General features: G+C 42.3%; 1 protein-coding gene across 3 annotated transcripts; it reads left to right on the forward strand.

Moving 5' to 3' along the window:
* The first annotated feature begins 5,294 nt into the window (after positions 1 to 5,294).
* On the forward strand, positions 5,295 to 21,861 carry PLIN2 (perilipin 2). Of its 3 annotated transcripts, none has more exons than XM_027047039.2 (9): positions 5,295 to 5,401; positions 6,834 to 6,885; positions 6,970 to 7,165; positions 9,454 to 9,536; positions 10,369 to 10,654; positions 11,163 to 11,344; positions 12,466 to 12,600; positions 13,289 to 13,579; positions 21,455 to 21,861. In XM_027047039.2, the coding sequence occupies exons 2-9, from the start codon at positions 6,856 to 6,858 to the stop codon at positions 21,593 to 21,595; spliced, it is 1,344 nt and encodes a 447-aa protein (XP_026902840.1). In that variant the 5' UTR covers positions 5,295 to 5,401; positions 6,834 to 6,855; the 3' UTR covers positions 21,596 to 21,861. The 3 variants fall into 3 exon arrangements, with proteins under 3 accessions (XP_026902840.1, XP_026902841.1, XP_053061024.1); XM_053205049.1 differs by having other exon boundaries at positions 5,322 to 5,405; XM_027047040.2 differs by lacking the exon at positions 21,455 to 21,861 and having other exon boundaries at positions 13,289 to 14,153.
* Positions 21,862 to 23,155: the final 1,294 nt, after the last annotated feature.

The raw sequence follows: 23,155 nt of genomic DNA on the forward strand, positions 1-23,155 counted from the left end.
ATAACTACATTGTATACCTTAAACAATGTTACATGTCTATTGTATATCTCAATAAAGCTGGGGAAAAAAAGTTGGGACTCTGGTTTCAAAGTCAATGGTTTTTTTTTGTTTGTTTTTGCCACAGTATCAGGCTATAGTAAGAAACTACAGAACTTAATATAATTGATAAGCTCTAGTGCTGGCACCTTTATCTTCATACAATAGATTGCTATTTTAAGAACTGTTTCTTCATCCTTTCAGAGGTTCTCCTATTGTGAACATTAATTACCTAATGTGATGATGACAATATAAAAACAGTAAGCAGGGGCACCTGGCTGGAGCAGTCAGTGGAACATGAAACTCATGATCTCAGGATTGTGAATTTGAGCCCCACAATGGGCACAGAGCCTACTTAAAAAAATAAACAAACAGTAAGCTTCATTTTAATTACTCTTTACCTTATTTTTCTGACCTATTTAAAATATATTCTTGTTCTATGCATTTTATAAGGCAATTTAAGTCCTTTCTGTGTGATAGGGAATAAACTGGCTATAAATAACAAAAAGCTGTATTATGAACTCATTTAATAATTGCATTCATTAATTCAGAAAAGAAAATACATGAAGTTGTGATAGTCCATGATAATTTCAGTTTATAAAATCTCAAACTTATAACTAGCTACAAGATGGAGGGAAATAGTAATGAATCAGACGAGAAATAGATTTGAAATTTGATGAGATCTATCTTTTGTATGCTTCTACCTGAGGTTACCTACTTCAAACAAAGAAGAGAAGGGGTCCTGGCAGGCTGAAATATATAAAGGTCTTTAAAAAATTTTTTTTTTAATTTTACATTTATTCATTTTTGAGAGACAGAGTGAGACAGAGTGTGAGCGGGGAGGGGGAGAGAGAATGAGACACAGAATCTGAAATGTTCAGCACAGACCCCGACGTGGGGCTTGAACCCATGAACCATGAGATCATGACCTGAGCCGAAGTCAAACACTCAACGACCTGAGCCACCCAGGCACCCCTATAGAGTTCTTTTAGAAGGAGAAGGAGGTTGATTTGTTTGGCAACTAAGTTAAGATAAAGTCCATGTGAAAGAGGAGTTGCTGTTTTCTCTCCAAACTATTTGTAGGGGAATAAGAGAAGAATGCCAGAGGATCAGGTTTGGGCATGATTAGGAAAGTACATTAATTGGGTCATCCAAGAAATTTTTCCTGCTGGTGACCAGTTTGAACTGGTCAAAACAGAAATCATCTGGCCTCATTACTTATTACTTGTGATCCATTATCTTTGTCTCTGGTCCGTGAGCAAAGCAGTTTTATCTAATTTCAAGCTTAGATGAAAAGAAAAGATGAGCATAGTATTATTTTTCCTATGTTTGGACAGGTCTGTGTTATGATAAGGGTATAGGAAGAGGCCCCCATGTGGTTTGGAATAAGGTTTATAGAAAGAACATTATAAAGCCATAAAGAACATAAGGTATTGTTATTTTTTGGATTAAGACAATACAGCTGGAAGGAACCCTAGATACCATCTAACTCCTTCATGTTACAGGCACTGAGGCCTATGAGAGTCAAGTTCACTCATTGCCTAAGAGCACATACCAAGTAGTGGTAAGCAGTATAGATACTGGAGCCTGACGTACCTGTTTGAGGCTCAGTCTTGCCATGTACCAGTGTGTGGCTTTGGGGTTGAGGAGGGCCTCACAGAGGTGAAGGGCTGTGTCGCAGAGTGAATAGAGTTTGCCAGATGGGCAGGCATTCCAGACCAAGAGACTGAGGGTATGTCCAAAGAGCAAGGGAGGGGAGGGGGAGAAGCCTGTAGGAGGAGCCTGTGTGGATGGATGTAGCTGGTGCACACAGTCCTTATGGGTCAGCCAAGAGAAATAGTGGGGGAGGAAACCTGTTGCCCTGGCCCTTCCAGAGGACACTTAATTGCCACATTTTTTTTTCTTGCTATTTCACTATTGCTTTGTATCAATAAGATACTCAAAGAAGGTTGAGTTGTTACAACTCTAGGACAGTTGTCTTCGGTCAACAGGGTCTCCCTTACTTTGCAGTCCAGGAAGGAAGGCTGGGCAGGAGTTGGGATATTGCTGGTCCCTTGGGATCCCTTCTCTTTTCCTCTGTGAGCTGAGTTCTCTTCACCCAATGCCCAGCATGGTTTTCTTGGACAAAAAAAGCTCTGGGTGTGGTTAGAAAACCTTAATAATAGCTATCATTCCTATGCACCTGACATTGTTCTGTTGAGTGTATTGATTTACTTAATCCTTGCAAAAACCTTATGAAGTAAGCACAACTATATTTTTTCCTTTTCTCAACTTTTCAAAACTTTTCTAGAGAAGTATAACAAATACAAAAATATATAGAAGTTTAATATATTTTATTATATATATTACTAAATATTATATAAGATTATACCAACATACATTTATGTAAATTTTTTAAATGTTTATTTATTTTTGAGTGTGAGAGAGAGACAGAGTGCAAATGGGGAGGGCCAGAGAGAGAGGGAGACACAAAATCTGAAGCAGTCTCCAGGCTCTGAGCTGTCAGCACAGCACCCAACATGGGCTCAAACTCATGAACTGTGAGATCATGACCTGAAGCCGAATTCGGACGCTTAACTGACTGAGCCATGGCGGGGGGGGGGGGGGGGGGGGGGATTTATTTTAGTTTAATAAATTTTCACAAAAAGAGCATAGTCACTAGCTCCCAGCAGAAGAAGCAAAATTAGCAGCACCCAAAGGGCCTTCGGTGGTCCCATCCAGTCACCAGTCCTCCTCAGCCCCCAAACCAACTACCATCCTTCTAACAGCAGAGCTCACTGAATTTGTTTTGTATAGTATTACTTCTCTGAAGCCTCTTTGATTTACACGACATTGCATGTAATGACAGGTCCGCTCATTTTCTCTCTTTGCTACATTATTTCCTCTACTGTGTATGTTGAAACATCTTAAGCTCCAGAAAAGTTGAAAAACTAGTACAGTGAACAGTTATATACCCTTTATTTAGAGCATGAAGGACTATTATTTTCACTTTATAGATGAGGGAACTAAGACAAAGAGAAATTAGGTAAGGAGTCCAGGTCATGCCCTTAGGATCTAATCTTGCCTGGCTGGCTGCTAAGTCGTAAGACTGTGGGCAAATCTCATAACTTGTCTGAAGTTGTTCTTCATTTAGAAGATGGGAGTTAACAATCCCCATTTCATTGAGTTTAGAGACTGTTGTGAGGCTCAAATGTGAGGAATATGTGAATGTGCTATGTCAAGAGTAAAGGGGTGATATTCAAAAGGGGTGTTGTTAAAAATGCAGGCTCCTGGGCCTCACTCCCTGGAGATCCTAATTCAGTAGGTCTGGGGAAGGAGGCTGAATGTTTAACAAGTACCCAGGCGATTCTAATGCACTAATTCCCTACCGCACTACGCAAAAACAATTCTTTAAAAAGAATTTTTTTAAGTTCATTTATTTGGAGAGAGAGAGGAGAGAGAGAGCGCAAGTGCATGGGAGAGGTGGAGAAGAGAGTGAACTCACAAACTGTGAGATCAGGACCTGAGATGAAATCAAGAGTCAGATGCTTAACCAATTTAAGATTAGTCCCTGGAGCCCTCACCTTTACAGAAATAAAAAAGCAAAAGGAAGCATGCTCAGCCTTAAGGAGGACAAGTGACTCAGGGGTTTAAAACAAAAGAGGACAAAATGGAGCCATTGTAGGTGAAAGGGCAAGAGTTCTCTGTTGCAAAATGAGAGGTCAGATTAGAGGGAAGTAAAAAAAGAAAAAAACCCACTCAACTCTTTATTACTCAAAATTCAATACATTCCTGCCATCTTACATCACAGCAGGGGTTCGATTAACAACTGACACACCAAACCTCTGCTGATAGCCCTAACAAAGCTGGAACAACAAAAAGAAAAAAAAAAAAGGAGAGAGAGAGAAAGAATTTGATTGCTTAAAGCATTGAAAATGTCAACATAGTGGGGGAAAACATAAACCAACCCAGTACCTTTTTGGACTTCCTAACATTTATCTTATGGTTTAGTATTGTGTTTCATTTTGAATCGCAGGGTGCGAAGGGAGGGAGAAATACTATTCTCTTGAGGAGGGCCTCTAGATGCAGGGCTTCGGTCTTGTATAAGGGATGCTTTTTTTTTTAATGTTTACTTATTTTTGACAGAGAGCGCGAGAATGAGTGGGGGAGGGGCAGAGAGAGAGAGAGAGAGAGAGAGACAGACAGACAGACAGACAGAATCTGAAACAGGCTCCAGGCTGTCAACACGAGCCTTAGGCGGGACTGGAACTCACGGACAAAGAGAGCATGACCTGAACCGAAGTCGGACGCTCAACCGACTCAGCCATCCATTAAAAACGTACGGGATACATTTTTAATGGTCAGTTTGGAGCTGCAGATATGATACACAGTATCTACGTGCACGCACCATAAGTTAAGTAATGGAGCTGTATGTCTTTTGAGGGCTTTCCACAGTTGAAACGCCGCTGCTTGACACAGCCAGCCGCCAGGCCCCGGGAGGCGGCCATGACCTGGAGGCCGTCCCGGGCGCTAGCTCCCCTTCCACCTGTCCCTTGTTTGCCTTTCCCGTGAGAGAGCGCGAGGGGGCAAAGGCTGGCGGCGACATCACGCGGTGATCCCCTGCCGCTGGTCTGTTCGGGGACACATCCACGGAGCTCCTACCCTGCCCGGGGCCGTTGCAACTTGTTTGCTCAGATAATCTGGTTCAAGTCCCTGCCTTTTAAGACGAAAAAAACTGGGACGCAAATGTTGACGATGTAACTACCCTTTCTTTCTTTGTAAAAGCGTAACAATTTTTTTTATAGACCATCTTGCATAATAAGCACAGGCAGCTACCATCCTGGAGTGATTTGGAAATAACTGTTCCTGGGGGAAAAAAAGGAGACCAACCGACGGCATTCTAAAGCCCTTCTTGTGAATTAAATAAGTGAGAAATACATTTGAAAAACTAACCTTAAAGACAAAAAAGCAATAAAACAATCTCTACAGGACCGTCATCAGGTTAAAATTTCACCAAACCTTAGAAGTCATTTACTCGCTAAAAATAATCCCAGAAGCCGTCGTTTCCGCTTTTAAAGGCAGCTCTGTTTTGCGGACTGACGATAATCAACAGGTTACGGTTCGTTCGTAACGCGACTCCGCCGACTCCTTTTGCAAAACCGGCGAGGCCGCCGGCGCAACGACGACCTCCGCCACCCGCCTGGCAGGGCGCCCACGCCGGCGGGAGCGCGACACTCGGGCGGGGCTGCGGCTGCTCCGCTTCTGGGCCGCGGGTCACGTGCTGCGGGGGGCGGGGCCGGCGGGGTATATAGCCGGGTGGCCAGAGCCTGGCTTTGAACGTCGCGTGGGACTCGTCGGACCCTGGTCTCTGTGCTAATATCGGTTGGTAGGTGCGCGCCCCCTCTGTGACCCGCGGCCTGGCCCGGGTCGCCCTCGGGGCTCCAGGCTAGGGGACTGGGCGGTGGTCCCGGAGCCTGCCGCCTCGCGGCCCCTGGGCGGTTTCCGGGTCCGGGCTGGGAAGGGGCGGTCTCCTGGGCCTGCGCTTTCCAGTCTTGCTTTTTTTTTTTTTTTCTTTCTGGAATCTCTGCCAGCAGCTTCAGTGCGGTGTAGCTTCTTGGCTTGGTTGCGCGGTAACAGTTTCCATTTGTCCCCGAAAGTACATTATCGGAAAGGAAATGTGCTAGCAAATCGTCTCCAGGCAGAACTCTCTGGGGTTCACGGCGGCAGCAAGGCTGTGGGTGCTGGCGCCTGACTTGCCCCTTCGCGGTGGCTCTTACTCATTTTGTGTCACTGGGACCCTGGGCGACCGGAGGGTAGACTGACTAGCCCTGAAGTGGTGGACAGCGGGCCGTGCAGATCGATTCTTCCTTCCCAGGTCTGCTGCTTAGCAGTGAGGCAGTTTTATGTGGGTGTATAGTCGTTGGAGGAACTAAATGAACATTTAAAAGCCTCCTGGAATGTTTCTCAATTCCTGGGAGCCCGCCTTCCCTCTCGTGCTTTAGTCTCCCCTAGACTAGTTGCAGTCCCTTCAAAGGAAGGAATAAATTCCCCTAAAGTGCTCCATTTTATCAATGAGGTATTTATCGGTGCCTCATGTTATCACAGATGGTCCTGTCAAAGATGTCTTCTACTTGAAATCTTTTAAAAAAATATTTTACATTTAGGGACGCCTGGTTGGCTCAGTTGGTTAAGCCCCCAACTTCAGCTCAGGGTCATGATCTCCTGATTAGTGAATTCCAGCTCCTGGGGCTCTGTGCTGACAGCTCAGAGCCTGGGACCTGCTTCAGATTCTGTGCCTCCCTCTCTCTCTTTGCACCTCCTGCGCTGTTTCTCTCTCTCTCTCTCTTTCAAAAAAAAAAAAATTAAATTTTAATAAAAAATATTTTTAAGTAATCTCTACACCCAGCATGGGGCTTGAACTCACAACCCCGGATCAAGAGTCGCATGCTGTACTGACTGACCCAGCCAAGCACCCCTCTCTATAGTTTTATCATGGATTTTAACTTGGTTCCACAGTTTTTGTGAACAGATGTTCCTCTTCAAAAGGCATTCCTAATATCCTGGTGGAGAACAAAACAAACATCCCAATAACTTTGCTGTTTCCTATAGACCCTGTTTTCTATTGGAATTTTACCCATAAATTCTGAAAGCCGGCCTCAGAAGGTGTTTGCCTAGGGGAGAGCTGCCAGCTTGAGAAATGCAGAAGACCACACCTACTGTATCTTGCATGTTTCTCTTGAAATTAACATTTACTTGAGTGGGGACTGAGTCTGGGAGAGTCTTACCCTGGTGTCTTGAAAGAAGTTTCTCTTCCACAGATTTCTTTCTTCAGGAGGAAAAATGGCATCGGTCGCAGTTAATCCACAACCGGTATGACCTTTAAATACAGTTTCTTGATTCCTTTCCCTCCCGTGTGTTTTGAGGAATTAACAATTTCCTCTGCCTTGGTTGCAGAGTGTGGTCACTAGGGTAGCTAACCTACCCTTGGTGAGCTCCACATACGACCTTGTCTCCTCGGCTTACATCAGCACAAAGGATCAGTATCCTTGCTTGAAGTCCGTGTGCGAGATGGCGGAGAAGGGTGTGAAGACCATCACTTCTGTGGCTGTGACGAGTGCTCTACCCATCATCCAGAAGCTGGAGCCACAAAGTGAGTTCTGATTTCTTCCTCAAGATTCAGTCCAAGGGATTGGGCAAGGGTGAGCCAGGAACTGTCTAGAATATGTGAAAGCCAGCCTTAGACTCCTAGCACTTAGAGGCAGCCTCAGGGAACCCCCTCTGCCTTTCCTTAGGTACATACTGCCTTTACGTACAAACTGCTGGGTAGGGGCACTGGGGTGGCTCATTCGGTTGAGTGTCTGACTCTTGACTTTGGCTCCGGTCATGATCTCACGATTTGTGAGTTCGAGCCCCACATCAGGCTCTGTGCTGACAGTGCTGACTGTCTCCATCTCTCTGACCCTCCCCGTTTGTTCTCTATCTGCTTGCTCTCCATTTCTCTCTCAAAAATAAACTTAAAAAAAAAAAGCCCTACCAGGTGGCCCTTATTGTTATGGAAAGCGTCTGCCTCATAACAATAGCAGATATTCAAGAGAGTTAAACAGTCCTCCAGTGATGCCTCTGTCAGCAGAGATCACAAGGGGAGCTAGTGGGTGAAATGAATAACTGATTTCCTTGGGATCACACAATATGCATGAACTATTGTCAAAAGTAACATATTTTTGATGTACAATTAACACACCATAGAACTCACCCACTTAAAGTGTACAATTAAGTAGTTTTTAGTATATTCACAGAGTTGTGCAAGTATCTCTATAATCCATTTATAACCTTTTCATCACCTCAGAAAGGGACCTCATACCAGTTTCTGTTTAGGATGTTGAAAAAGTTCTGAAAATAATGTGATAATTTCATACCATTGTGAATGAATTTAATGCCTCTGAATTATGCAGAGGTAAAACCGTTTTTATTTTAAATAGTGAAAATGGTGAAGTGTATGTTTGTATTTTGCTACAATTAAAAAAAAAAAAAAAGGATGAAACCTTACACCCATTAGCAGTCTCTCCCCATCTCCTTCCAACCCCCTTAGGCAACTACTAATCTATTTTCAGTCTTTATAGACTTCTCTTTTCTGAACATTTAATATAAATGGAACCATAAAAATTGTTTTTCATGACTGGCTTCTTTCATTTAGCATAATGTCTTTGGGGTTTATCCATGTCGTGTTGTATCAGTGCCTTATTTTATTGTGGAATCATTTTCCATTGTGTGGATAGATTACATTTTACTTATTCATCAGTTGATGGACATTTGGGTTCCTTCTACTTTCGGCGATGCTAAATCTTTTTTTTTTTTTTTTTAATGTTTATTTATTTTGGGGACAGAGAGAGACAGAGCATGAATGGGGGAGGGGCAGAGAGAGAGGGAGACACAGAATCGGAAGCAGGCTCCAGGCTCCGAGCCATCAGCCCAGAGCCTGACGCGGGGCTCGAACCCACGGACCGTGAGATCGTGACCTGAGCTTAAGTCGGACGCTTAACCGACTGAGCCACCCAGGCGCCCCTCGGCGATGCTAAATCTTGAATGTTACTGTGAACGTTCGTGTACAAGATTTTGGGTGGATATATGTTTTCAGGTGTCTTGGGTATATACCTAGGAGTGGGATTGCTGGGTCATATGTTAACTGCTGAAGTTTTTGAGGAACTGCCAGCTTGTTTTCCAAAGCAGCTGCACCGTTTTACATTCCCACTAGTAGTGTAGGAAGGGTTCCATTTTTTCATGTTATTAACTGCTTTTGAGTAAAGGTTTAGATACTTCCTCTAAATGGTTAAATCATGGCCTTCTGGGATTATAAGGAACCGTTAGGGACCAATTTTCCAACTCTGCTTCTTCCCAGATGGATTTGTTACTAGTGCTTGGCTTGGCCATCATTGGAAGGGAAGCTTGGACTAAAATCTGTGCTTTGTTGGTGACATTCAGGGTGCTGTTAGCATGCTTTTTCCTGCTAATAACCCAAAATACAGTTCCACTTACTGAATTAAGTGTAGGTAGGGATTAAACTGGACAGGAAGTGCTAATTTTTAGAATTTTCAGATACCTCATTCCCTGAATGAGGGTTCAGTTGAAGCCTGGCTTCTCTTAGCATTGACCTTAGATACCAGTTGATGAGGAAGAAGCTTCTTAGCCAGCTTCCTACCTGGCACGGCGTTGCCACTGCCTGCTGCTCCCTTCCACTTCCTTATTTCCTTGTCTGTAGAAGACAATTGCCAGCAACCTGCTAAGCCTCTTCCATCTGAGCTAGAGAAACTAGGCAGTGCATTGTATTGTAAATGAAGATCAACATTCTTCCAATTTTTTATAAAAATGCCAAAGGTCCAAGGTATAATAGTATACGTTTTTATCTGCACTTAACATTGTCTTCATTTGTGATTCTTCTAGTTGCGGTTGCTAATACCTATGCTTGTAAGGGGCTCGACAGGATTGAGGAGAAACTGCCTATTCTGAATCAGCCAACAAACCAGGTGAGCTTGGTTGGGCAAGAGTGCCAAGGCTTGCTGCCTCACACGTCTTCATGTTCTGTCTGGTTAGCCCAGGCTGTGCGTGTCATGAACATGCCATAAACAGGAGAAATAAATTCTCCTCCTGAATGTATTTTTGAAACAGCGATGGCCACTCCCTTACTTGCTAAATTACTGTCAGGTTGTCTCTAAGGAACAAGATGAATTCGCCCCCTTTGGTTGTCATGCTTTAGTATGATCTTTATTGATTTGTGGCTTTGCCTCTGTAGATGATATTGCTGTCACAAATAACTGATTCCCATATGGTATTAGATAAATGAAGAGGTGGTATATAAACATTTTTCTCACGGTGTCTGAGAGCCCATCCTTTAGGATGGGGAACTGACGTCTCTGCCCAGGTGTTGACCTTCTGGGGCTGTGCTCCTAGGGCCAGGTGGGCATGGTACCACCTGTCTATATGCTCCTAGGTGTGCCTGGGCTGCTGCTCTCACTCTGAGCATGTCAACATGGAAAATGCCATTCTTCTCTAGAGGATCCTTTGTACCTTATTACATGTTTGTCCTAGTTCAAATGAAATACCTTGACACATTTTGTATCGTTTTACCTTATTGGCTCCTCCAGCAACGCTTGAGCGGTGGCAGATAGGGCAGATAGATCTGCTGAGGAAATTGATGCTTATTAACTCTTGGCGATTTGCCCAAGACCTAAAGCTAGAGAGTGAAAGGGCCAGATTCCTTGTTAAGCACTTCCAATGAGGCTGTCCTCGTTAAGACTATAATTCTGTATTTACACCTGTGTTTCTGATCAGCCAAGCAATCTGTTTTTTTACTTGTAGGTTGTTGCCAATGCCAGAGGTGCTATGACTGGGGCAAAAGATGCTGTGACAACTACTGTGACTGGAGCCAAGGATACCATGGCCAGCACCATCACTGGGGTGATGGACAAGACCAAAGGAGCAGTGACTGGCAGTGTGCAGAAGACCAAGTCTGTGGTCAATGGCGGCATTAACACAGTCTTGGGAAGTCGGATGATGCAGCTGGTTAGCAGTGGAGTAGAGAATGCACTCACCAAATCCGAGTTGCTGGTAGACCAGTACCTCCCTCTCACTGAGAAAGAACTAGGTAATTGGATATTTGTCTTGAACTCATAGTTTATATCTTAAATCTGTCTTTTAAAACTGCATCATTGAGATCTACTTCGTATACCAAAAGTCACCTGTTTGATTCTGAGTTGTTTCATAGAGAATTCTACATAGTAAGTTTGGAAACTTTGGGAGAAATTAACTTAGAGAAATTTTCTATAAATGGGTTATTTTCAGTGGGCTGCTTTACAGAATCATTAAACATTTTGTGCCTACTATGTGCCAGATACTGTGTTGCCCAAGAAGCTCACTGATAGGGGTGGGGGGGGGGGGGTTGAGACACGTGTAGATAAAGATGTCAGATGCAGTGATATGTGTGTTTTGGGTGGTCAAGCCCAGAAGCAGACAGGAGCTGTCCTGGGGGAATGAGAGCATAATTGCTAGGTGGGTGGGTAGAATCAACAAGGTAAGATCCAGGTTAGAGGCCAGGCCTCCTCACTTCTAGGTGTGATCCCTTGGGATTTTTGTTCCTTTATTTCTAATTTCAGAAAAAGAAGCAAAAAAGGTTGAAGGGTTTGATATGGTTCAGAAGCCAAGTTATTACATTAGGCTGGGATCCCTGTCTACCAAGCTCCGCTCACGTGCCTACCAGCAGGCCCTCAGCAGGGTTAAAGAAGCCAAGCAAAAAAGCCAAGAGACCATTTCTCAGCTCCATTCCACTGTTAACCTGGTGAGTAGAACTTCATTTAAAGGTAGCTAAAGTGAGCCCATCCCTCTGGAGGGATGAGAGAAATGTAATCATGACATCCAGGAATTTTAATCTTGTGAACAACCCAGTAGAAAAATGGGCAAAGAGTTATACAGACAACTCACCGAAAAGGAACGATAAATGGCTGAAATACATGAAGCGATGTTAGTCTTCTTCTGAGGGGCCAAGTTCCAGATGCTTCCCCTGGCCTATCACAGTGGCAAAATTTGATGCTGTGGGCAGTGAGGTAGAGAAAGAGGTGTGCCTGTACTTGTGTTTTTCTTGGGGATACGAGGGATTGTTCTGGGCAAGTTACAAACACACCTATGCCTTAGGCATTTTTACTTTTAGAAATGTTTACTTGTAGGAGCTCCTGGGTGGTTCCGTCAGTTAAACGTTCCACTTTGGTTCAGGTCATGATCTCAGCGTTTGTGGGTTTGAGCCCCGAGTCAGGCTCTGTGCTGACAGTTTGGAGCCTGGAGTCTGCTTTGGATTCTGTGTCTCCCTCTCTCTCTGCCCCTCCCCTGCTCATGCTCTGTCTCTCTCTGTCAACAATAAACGTTTAAAAAAAAAAACGTTTCTTTATAGATGCACAGATAAGTTTAGAGTTACAAAACACTATAAACGATGCCTGTCAACTAATCGGAAACTAATTAAATTGATACATCATAAAAGACTTGTGTAGCCATTAAAGATTGCCAAGTTGCAGAACAGTCTGTATTGTACTACCCTTAGAAGCTGGTTTCTTCTTGGAAGGGGAAAGAGGTAGCTGGCAACAGGGAAGAGGGGGTTTTAATTCCTTTTCCTTTTGTAATTTTATGTATTATGTATATACATGTTAAATTTGAGTTGCCTTACCTGTGCTAAAGTGGACGTAAATTTGGAGACAGTGGTTTAATAAATAGAGGCAGTAAAAAACTATGATTACTAGGTTGATTTACAAAAACTGGTAATAAATAACAATGATAGTGGGGACAACTCTCCTTAAACTCTCATGGAAATTCTTGTTTTTTATATTGTCTGATTTATATCCTCTGAGAACCGGCTAATATGAATGCATGTCTGACTGGTTTGTTCCTTTGTGTTATTTCAACATACTCTAGATTGAATTTGCCAGGAAGAATGTGCAGAGTGCCAACCAGAAAATTCAAGGTGCTCAGGACAAGTTCTATCTCTCCTGGGTGGAATGGAAGAGAAGCATCGGCCATGATGATACAGATGAATCCCATTGTGCTGAGGTGAGACACTGGGGAGAGTCATCCAGTACAGTTTCTGAAGATGTTCTTATTTTTCATTTCCATTTTCACATTATTCCTCTTAGTATACTGTCTTCTATCACAAGTTTGAACAATACTGGGTACATAGGTTGTTCAGTGACAGAAAAGCAAAATGTGCAGTAATTTAACCTACAGACCCACGTCTTGCCCGTATCAGAATACAACTAAATGAGAAACTTAGGCCTTGCCCTCATAAGGGGCACAGACTCACAGGTGATATGGCATTTTTATTGCCACAGTGCTTTCTGCTAGCATCAACACAGGTGCTATGAGAATGTATAGGAAAGGAAACTAACTCAGCCTTAGAGAAAGGATGGGTGAGTCAGATGGCTTCCTGGAAGAGAGGAGTGCTAAGTTGAGGTCTAATGGGTGAATAAACTAGGTGGAAGGGCAGTAAGGGCCTGGATGTTCCAGGCAGAAGAAATACCATGCTGTAGTCCTAGAAAGTGGTTCTTTGGTTTCCCAAAGCTCATATGCCTACTGAAAAGTGGACAGAACTGCTCTTGTATTCTTGGGTTCTAATGAGGATTTTGAAAAGTCAAAGAATCCATATACGTGGTAGACACATACCCAGTTTACTGTAATTGAACTGACTGCTAAATAGCCCTGTTGGATTCACTGCTAATTTTTAAACTTGCTTTATTTTTAGCACATTGAGTCACGTACTCTTGCTATTGCCCGCAACCTGACTCAGCAGCTCCAGACCACGTGCCACACCCTGCTGTCCAACATCCAGGGGTTACCACAGAACATCCAGGATCAGGCCAGTCACGTGGGGGTGATGGCTGGTGACATCTACTCAGTGTTCTGCAATGCTGCCTCCTTTAAGGAAGTGTCTGACGGCCTCCTCACTTCTAGCAAGGGGCAGCTGCAGAAAATGAAGGAGTCTTTAGATGATGTGATGGATTATCTTGTTAACAACACACCTCTCAACTGGCTGGTAGGTCCCTTTTATCCTCAGCTGACCGAGTCTCAGAATGCTCAGGACCAAGGTGCAGAGAAGGACACAACCAGTCAGGCCCAGCAGCCTCAGCACAAAACACATTAAACCTGTCCTTGTCACCAGTAGATGGTTCAGCCAGCCAGATGATCCTTTCTGTTCTGTTGAAATTAACTTGCTAGACAACCTGGAATTGGGGAAGCAGCTAGCTAGGAAAAACGTCCCCAGTTGTAGTCTTTTCTAACTGGATTCAGAGCTTTAAAATGTCTGGCATCAGCAGATGCGTTCTGTTGTTTACCTGGCTGGTAAGAAAAGAATGCTAGATGGTACATTGGTCGAACTCACAAAAAGTTTCAGTGCTTTATGGTCTCAGTGTGTTAGCCTTGTTGCTGTTTATTTGTATTGAATAAAAACACCTTCGTGTGGGCTGTGGTGTGAACTGGTGTCTGCTCCAGTTTGGTATGAGCAGGCTTTGTCACTGATTGGTCTCACCAAGCATGCCTGTACAACTTCAGTTTTTTATTTTTCATAAAGGAATGTCCCCTATGAATTCAATAAAATTCACTGCAGAATAGATCGATTTTATGCTGTGTGTTCCATGTGCTTCGTGTGTTGCTTTCATAGAGCTGCTTGGCCTGCATGATGGGGTTATTAACACACATCTGTGAATTCCAACTGGCCCAGTGGGACTTGGCAAGGTAATAACATTAGAAGGCTAGTGCTAAAAATGGAGGGTTTCACAACAGGTCTTAAATTAAAAGCTAATGTGCATACCAGAATTTTTACAAGGTGACAGTTGTTGCCTTTATCTCCCCATTCACTCAACCTCTGAAGGGGTTTTTAGGCCAGTAGAAGGCTACTTATGGCTGAAAAAGAATCAAAACTGAAAGGAAGCAATTGGCATCAGTTTCCTGTAAAGGCAGTATGCCTTTCTTGGTAAAGGGCTGTTGAAAGCGAGAGCCCTGAACCGAGACTAGTCAGTGTCCAGTCTCAGCTCAATTTGACTTGCCATGTTGTCACTTTGGGAGAAAGTCACTAACAATAGTTGGGGAGATACCTTTAGGAATAATTAGAAATAGAAAGACTTTTAGACTTTGGATCCTTCTGTAGGAAAGGATTCTTCTTACCTCCACCTGAGGGTGTTCAGACTTCTAGTCCCTCAGTGTTGGTCAACTAGGGAGGAAATCTCATGAATCTCCTTGTAACAAAGCTGCAGGATGCCAAACTGTTTAAAAAACAACTTGTCAAATAGAGCTACATACTTCTGCCTGTCCCCGCGAAAAGGATAGCAAGGCTGCTCTTTAGAGCTGAAGTCTAAGGTTTGTCTCTTTATATTCTGGTTCCTCCCTCCCCTTTCTCCCCAAGAAAACAAGGAGGCCGCGCGTAACCGCATGTGCCCTTGATGTGAATGAGACCATCAAAGCTTACAAAGTGACAGAACTAAGTTTTGCCCCTTGAGGTAACTCCAGGAATCAGTAAACAGGTGAGATGAATTGGAGGGGAGAGACTCACTGAGATACTTGAAGCCAAGAAGTATCTAGTTACTGGGAAGGTGGACTGCCACAATTCCATGGGCTTCCGGGATGGAAACCCATCCATTCACTTGCCTGCCTGGTCCCAAGAACTGGCATTTTCTAGAGCAACTGACTCTTAAATACTTTTTAACTTCTTCATCCTAATTGGACATGACCTTGCCCCTCCCCCTCAAAACTCCAAGGCTCCTATCTTGTGGTTTGTTCTAATTGGTTGGTAAATTACATACCGTAGCTATACACATACTTTCTTACCCTGAACATAAACTTGTTTTCCCATTATGAAAGTTACAGGGCCAACTGAATTGCTTATGGAAAGGAGACCATTCTCAAAGCTATTCATGAACAAGACTACTTAGCTTCCAGAAAAACAGCACTAGCCCTCATTTTTTTGCCATGAGCTGTGCTCACTTGTGGTTTTGTCTGGCTTTGTGTCTCAAGTTTGTGCCCATGTGCATTCCATTCTGTTGTCAACATGTCTCAAAATCCATAGTCTTGCATCTTACAGCTTTATTGTTGCATTAACTGGCAGTTTGGTTTAACAGACTTCCCCAAGGAGGACAATTCTAGTGAGAAAAAAAGCCGATTAAGCACAATATCTAACTATGGACGGTTTTTAAACATTTGGCTGCATGGAGGCTGACGTGGCATGCTTGAGTGTTCAAAGGTTTTTTGTTTTTTGGTTTTTTTCCTTTGTAATAATAACATGGACTCTGGTTAGTTCTGGGTAAAAAAATCAAAAGAATGGTGTGCTAGCCATTCATCTCTTAGCCTTAGTATTTTCACCTGTAATGTAAAATTAGTGACGCTTCAACAGATGAAAGTGAAATGTTTGAGGATGGGATGTCTTTCTGTTTTGCACTAGAGGCATAGGGGGACACCACTGTGGGGCAGTGACATACAGCATCTTTAAGTTGCCAGTCCAGGTGTAATATCAGGACGTGATTAAGAAAATCTATCCACTATCAAAGTGCAGTGTAGGTATTGAAGAGCTAATGAACTGAGAAGGGAAAAACTGAAATTTGGTCTATCTGAAATCTCTCTTCTAGAATATCATTTAGCTCATAGAGGTGGCTGGTGAGGGAAGGAGGAATAAAGAGCAGGATAGATACTTGTGCACCAGTCTTTAAGGAAATGGAGTCTAAATGATGCCTGGGAGAGCAGATGTGGGGGTATGGAAAGGAGGGCCTTTTGCCGGTCTGATCTCCCTGATCTCCCTGTGCTCTCATGGACTTGGGACTGTCCCAGCTCCAAGAGTGACCTTGTACTGAGTCTGCATGGATGATGATCTCGTGAGATGTAGGTGGCTATGTTATTCTATCTATGTAGCTGCGTTACAAAGTGATTTAATCTGGTATTTGAGTTCCTAGTAGTATAAGGCATGGACTCTGCCCTGATGAAAATGGTAAAACCAGAAACTTTGCTCAAGAGACTTTTATGGTCTTAGGGGAAGCTTGTTGATGAACATTCAAGTAATATCCTGGTATAGGACATTGTTTATCCCTCACTCTGTTCCAGGCTGCCAATTTAAAAATTCCCTACCTATATTATAAAGTTAACCTGCAAAATATTACACTTCAGCATAAGGCAGTATAGGAATGGCAGGGCAACAATTTGAGTTTTCAGTTTTATTGACCAAAGCAAAAGGGAATGCTAACTTAGGTGATATTTCCTGTGAGAGGGGAAAAAAACGTTCTAATGTCTTCTAGAACTTAGGAAAGGAGTGCCTGGATGGTTCAGTCAGTTAAATAAGTGTCCGACTCTTGGTTTTGACTCTGGTCATGATATCATGGTTCGTGAGTTCTTGGACAGTGTGCAGAGCCTTGGGATTCTCTCTCTCTCTCTGTGTCTCTGCCCCTCCCTTGCTCATGCTTGCTCTGTCTCAAAATAAATAAACTAAAAAAAAAGGAAAGTGTTAACTACATCTTACAAAAGTAGTGAATAGATTAAATGGTACTTTTATGTAGGTAGTGTTGGAGAACTAGTTACCACTTAAATTATGTCTTCATGTCTCTTGGGTGTATGTGTGGGAATGGAATGGAGAGTAGGTCATAGACACCATGTGTTTACTTGTTTGAGAAACTGCCAAACTGTTTTCCAAAGTGGCTGTACTATTTTACGTGCCCACCAGCAAGGTATGAGGATTCTGTTTTCTCCACATCTTCACCAACACTTGTATTTTGGCTTTTATTCCATCCATCCACTTATTTATTTATTTTTTTATGGTTTTAAAAAATGTTTATTTTTGAGAGAGAGACCAAGGAAGGGAGGGGCAGAGAGAGGGGGGGAACAGAGGATTTGAAGTGGGCTCCATGCTGACAGCAGAGCCACTGATGTGGGGCTGGAAAACCCCAAACTGCCAGATCCTGAGCTGAGCTGAACTGAGATGCTTAACTGACTGAGCCACCCAGGCGCCCCTATCCAACCATTTAAATTCAAGCTTAGCGTTAATAAGAGTAGATGTTGAATGGTGTGAATGAAGCACTTCAACTTTTGTTTTGTCTGCACAGGTTAGAGCACAGGAAAACTCAGCTAAGGAGGTAGTTAATGGATCAATCAGGCTGACTCCCGTGTATAAAATGAACTCTTGGCATGGTTAACAGCACACCAGGGAGTGTTCTGCCCTCTTTGTCTATGCCAGGGATTATCAACTGGAGAAATTGACAAAATGCAGATCATGGGTTCCACCTCCAGAGAGTCTGGTTACTAGTCTGGTGGTAGTACCAGACATCTGCAGTTTTTAAAAGCATCCCTTAGGGGCGCCTGGGTGGCTCAGTCGATTAAGCATCCAACTTCAGCTCAGGTCATGATCTCACGGGTTTGTGGGTTTGAGCCCCGCATCGGGCTCTGTGCTGACAGCTCAGAGCCTGGAGCCTGTTTCAGATTCTGTGTCTCCCTCTCTCTGACCCTCCCCCATTCATGCTCTGTCTCTCTCTGTCTCAAAAATAAATAAACGTTAAAAAAAATTTAAAAAAAAAAGAAAGAAAAAAGCATCCCTTAAAAAAAAATCAAAGCATCCCTTAAAATAGAAAACATCATCCCTAGTGATTCTACTGTAGGTGACCCACTGAATACTGTTAGAGAAGCAAAGGAAACAGGACTAGGGTTACCTATAGTTCCTTCTCTCCAAACAGGACTCCCAGTGTGGGTTCCATAAAGTGTCCTAAGACCTACGCTTGATTTACCTGCTCAAACGAATGGAATACACAGGAGTTAACAGTGACTAGCTGAATGCTGTGCAATGGATACATACCAAGGATTACTTTGTGATCGGTGTCAACCTGCTCCCTTTGCTAAGAGTTCTAATCACTTCCACAGACTCTTGTTGGCTGAGGACAAAGCATCAGGGTACAAGAGGGTGTTTCTACAGTAGGGAAGGTGATGTGTACCAGGGGATGGTACTCAGTGTTCATGTAAAACAGAACAGTGTTCATGTAAAACAGTGTTCATGTACAACAGAGTTCTGTAGCTCACAAGCACATAAACAAGCTGCATATGCAATCTGTTCTGGGTGGTGAGACGTTTGTGCTAAATCGAACTCTCACCAGGGTTTATCTTACGTATTTGGTGATAGAGCTAGTCACTCACTACCTCTTGCATGATCCTTTCATAACACTAGAAATCAAGTTACTTTTATACAAACTTAAATTTCAGTTTCTTCTTGTCACTACATTAGTGCTTCTATACTTACTCTATTTCAAAATAAACCAATTTTCCTGATTCTGTGTCATATCAGCATTGCATATACACCTTTACTAGCAAGTTACCTTCCTACAGATGTTATTTTTATTTCTGTAATAGTCTCACCTTAGCCAGGGCACCAGGCCACCAAACACTAGCCTACTGTTAGGCAAAGTAGAAAATGGCACCTTATAGTGCCACCTTCTGGAAAGTTGTTATAATAAATATGCGAATCAATGAAGTCTATGTTATGAAAGGTGCCCCAGAGGTTGTATGAACAGGTTGCAGGAATCCTAGCATGGTCACTTGGTTTCCTGAAAAGCATGTGTTGATGGTTTCCTGTCCTTTCAGGGGGGGGACTATGATTATCTCATTAATTCCATAGTAAGTACCAGATTCTTGAGTGTGGCCTCTATCCCTGAATGGGTTTTCTCTGAAAGAGACTCCTTACACTCCATCAATGGTCCAAACTACACTTGCTCATGTCAGTGAAAAAGGATTTATTTTATAGATGTGCGAAATGATTTCTCTTGTGCCACATTTCTCATGAAGATGGTCAGGCACAATCACTACATTTTACATTAAACTCACCATGGAAACTTGATGGATTGTGACTACCTCTTGGTTGTCCTACCATCTATTCACAGCCTCCAAGTAGGTTTTACTGGTAGCCAAGAATTTAATGGACATTATACACTCTGGATCATTCTGGATATATGGAAGGGGAATTATTCACATGACTCTTGTAAAGCATCTCAGGTACTAGAGATTTTTTTTTTTTTTTTGATAGTGGTGCTGAAAACTTTTCTCCAAAAATTCTAAGTTTGGGATCCCCAACCTTCTGCAAAGATAGGACAAGTTAGGTGACTTTGGAGGTAGTGTGTGTGTGTGTGTGTGTGTGTGTGTGTGTGTGTGTTGGTATTTAAGGAACATATGAAAATAAAAGCTACTCTTTACTGAGCACCTTTTACAAGTTAGGCTCATTCTACCTTCATTCTTCATCTGTAACCAAATCAGGTATCTTCCTCATGTGAGAGGTGAGGAGACAGGTTGAGAAGAGGTGGATGGTAGGATGGGGTTTTAGTTTGATGTCTTACTGTTGTCAAAGTGCATGCATTTTTTTTTTTTCCTGTTCTAGCACTCTAGCTCTCTGATAAGAGAAAACTGCAGCTTGCCTCTTTGGGGCCCAGAAAATCTCTCTGCCTGTATCTTCTTGTGTTGTACCTTCCTGTTCTATTTTATATTTGTTAAAAACAAAGTCATATTGGATGTTAAAACATACTATTAACAGACATAGTTTAGAAGAGAGAGCTAAGTAAGGTGTATCTTTTAACCTACTAAAGCTCAAATTGCAATAGTTGGCTTGTCTGACTGATGCTCTGAATCAAATTGTATAAGCATTGCTGGCTTTGGTGGATGTCAGGTTGGATCGAATCTTTGCAAGGCGAACATTGATAAATAGCTAGAGTGTAGTTTGATCTACCCAAACTGAGAGCCTCAAGAATAAATGGTAGAAGTTTGTACCTCAGGCCAGACAGTTCTCTGAGCACCTGAGTTCTTTGGGAAGATAAACAAGATTCCCTCTTCTTGTCTGTTTTTCCTCTGGTTTCATTTTTACTCTTTCTTAATTGTGAAATGTACACAGCATCAAATTTACCATTTTAGCCATTCTTTTTTTTAAATGTTTATTCGTTTTTGAGAGACGGAGACACAGCATGAGGTGGGGAGGGGCAGAGAGAGAGAGGGAGACACATAATCTGAAGCAGGCTTCCGGCTCTGAGCTGTCAGCACAGAGTTCAACGCAGGGCCCGAACTCATAAACCGTGAAATCATGACCTGAGCTGAAGTCCGACGCTTAACTGACTATGCCACCCAGGTGCCCCCATTTTAGCCATTCTTAAGCGTACAATTCAATGGCATTAGGTACATTCACCATGTTGTGCCATCATTATCACTTTCTATTTCTAGAACTTGATCATTATTCCAAGCATAAACTGTAACTATTAAACAGTAACTCCTCACTCTTCCCTCCTGTTGTCTGCATTTTGATGGATTTTTGTTGTTTTGCCTCTGTTAGATAATTAGCTAACTTTTTTTTTCTCTGCTATCAAGATTCCAGCCTTTAGTAATTTATTATACCTTACTAATTTTCTGCTTTTAATCTGCTGTCGCCTAAGAAACATCGCATAGCTTATCAAAATTGTATGTAAAGTAAGAGTTAATAGAACTTCTTATCCCTAAAAGCCTTTCCTATGCAGAGAAGAATAGGACTTTGGGATGGTGTTTCAACTATTAAAACACCTTTTCCTTCCTCAGTTCCTAGATGTTTCCCAAAAGGGTTATATTTGTAAGTCAGACTTCTGGAAAAGTGGAATATTACTACTGATTTTAAGAGAATAGTAGATTAATAGATGAATAACTGGAAATGCCTTACATTTTGTATTTTCAAGAAAACTTTCATTTAGTAAGTTCCCCCCTGGTTAGTTTCATTTTAAAGAGAAGTTTTATAATATGAGTGAACTGTGGTAATATGACTAAACACCTTTCAGGAAGCATGGCTATGGAGAAAGGGAGGCTCATTCACATGCAGTAATCAGGGTCTCCATGAGGACAGTGCAGTTCACCAGTGTTTGTTTTAATATCCAAGATTCTTCTTTTACAGGTATTTGATTTCACTGCTATAGACTTGACATCTGAGACTGATGAAATTCCAGATATTATTGCTTTGGAAGAGGAGGATGGGTCAGATCATTCACATGCTAATGGCCCCGTGTCCTCTCAGGGCCAAATGTTGAATAACTAACAAGAAAATACTCCTTTTGGCTGAATACACAATTTGTGTCACAGTAAACTTCAAGCTTGCTTGCGTGTTTATTCCTGAGGTTTTGGGGATTAATCTATTGTGGGTCAATCTATTCTTTTTTTTCTTTGGCTGCTTGGTCTTAATTGTAATGAAACTGATTGATCTAAACTTTTGTAAGAGAACCTCGTTCTGTATCATATATCATTTTATATGATTCTTCAAAATTTAATTATTGAAATGCCTATAATAAAAATGGTGCTGTATAATCTTGAGTTAGTGACTTTTTTTTAAAAATATACTAATGTAATGGACATTTGTTTTTGTTTGTATTTTTGGCCTCCCAGGATGGGGGTGTCTTAGTGGGTCTGTAAGTCAGGGTTTTTTTTTTGCCTTCTCCTAGCCTAGGGGTGGGCATCTGAAAACAGGTCAACTGGGAGGAAGTATATCAAGATGAGTAAAGATTGTGGATATTAATCTTGGCTCTGCCACTTACGAGTTGTGTGACTTTAAACAATTTACATAATTTCCCTGTACCTCAACTTCCTCATCTGTAAAATGGGGATTTAGTTTGATGATAATAATAGGTTTGCTATGAAGAATAAACAAATTAACATTTGTGAAAAGCTTAAAGCAATGCCTGGCACAGAGTAGCGTTAAATAAATTGTAGAAACTATGGTCAGGCCAGTAGCTATGAGCGTCCCTAGTGTCCAAATAGTAGTTTTTGTTTTTTTTTTTTTAATGTTTATTGATTTTTTGAGAGAGGGTGTGAGTAGGGGAGGGACAGAGAGAAAGGGGGACGAAGGATCCGAGGCGGCTCTGTGCTGACAGCAGTGAGCCCAATGCAGGGCTCAAACTCACGAAATACGAGATCATGACCTGAGCCGAAGTCAGATGCTCAATTGACTGTGCCACCCAGGTGCCCCCAAATAGTGGTTCTGAAATACCTTTTTCCACTAAAAGAAATCAGGGCTTCTTGGAGAAATGGCTGATTTCAGATTTGAAGCAGAAAATGTACAAGATGCTCCTTGAACTTCTTGCTATTCCAGATAGCAAGGAAGCCAATTTGAAGGGTTCCCATTGACTAGAGATAGGACGATTTGAACTTCAATGAGGATAATAATTGCAATCAAATATGAACTCCATTAAATATCTAAATATATCCCATTAAATATCTAAATATATTATTATACATATAAACAATTTCATTGGTCACTTTCAGGGGATGATAGCAAACCAATTAACTGGTAAAATAAAGAGAAAGGATCAACAGTCTATCCTTCCTTGTATCTTTACCATGAGATAAACTAGACCATGAGGGAAAATTTCTATCATAAAAGTATTGCTACTAACAGTAAAAAAATGGTATCTTGGTCAGTGTGGACTGCTATAATAAACTACCTTAGACCAAGTGGTTTAAAATGTTTATTTTTGAGAGAGAGCGAGAGAGAGAAAGAGTGAGAGTACAAACAGGGGAGGAGCAAAGAGACAGAGGGAGACAGAATCCGAAGCAGGCTCCAGGCTCTGAGCTGTCAGCACAGAGCCCGACATGGGGCTCGAAC

This window comes from Acinonyx jubatus, chromosome D4, assembly GCF_027475565.1.
Source record: "Acinonyx jubatus isolate Ajub_Pintada_27869175 chromosome D4, VMU_Ajub_asm_v1.0, whole genome shotgun sequence".
Classification (NCBI taxonomy): Eukaryota; Metazoa; Chordata; class Mammalia; order Carnivora; family Felidae; genus Acinonyx; species Acinonyx jubatus.

Coding starts and splice junctions, on each gene's coding strand:
- PLIN2 (XM_027047039.2), top strand. CDS start 6,856: ATGGCATCGGTCGCAGTTAATCCACAACCG. Junction 12,601..13,288: donor ATGAATCCCATTGTGCTGAG/GTGAGACACTGG, acceptor CTTTATTTTTAG/CACATTGAGTCACGTACTCT. Junction 13,580..21,454: donor ACACACCTCTCAACTGGCTG/GTAGGTCCCTTT, acceptor CTTCTTTTACAG/GTATTTGATTTCACTGCTAT.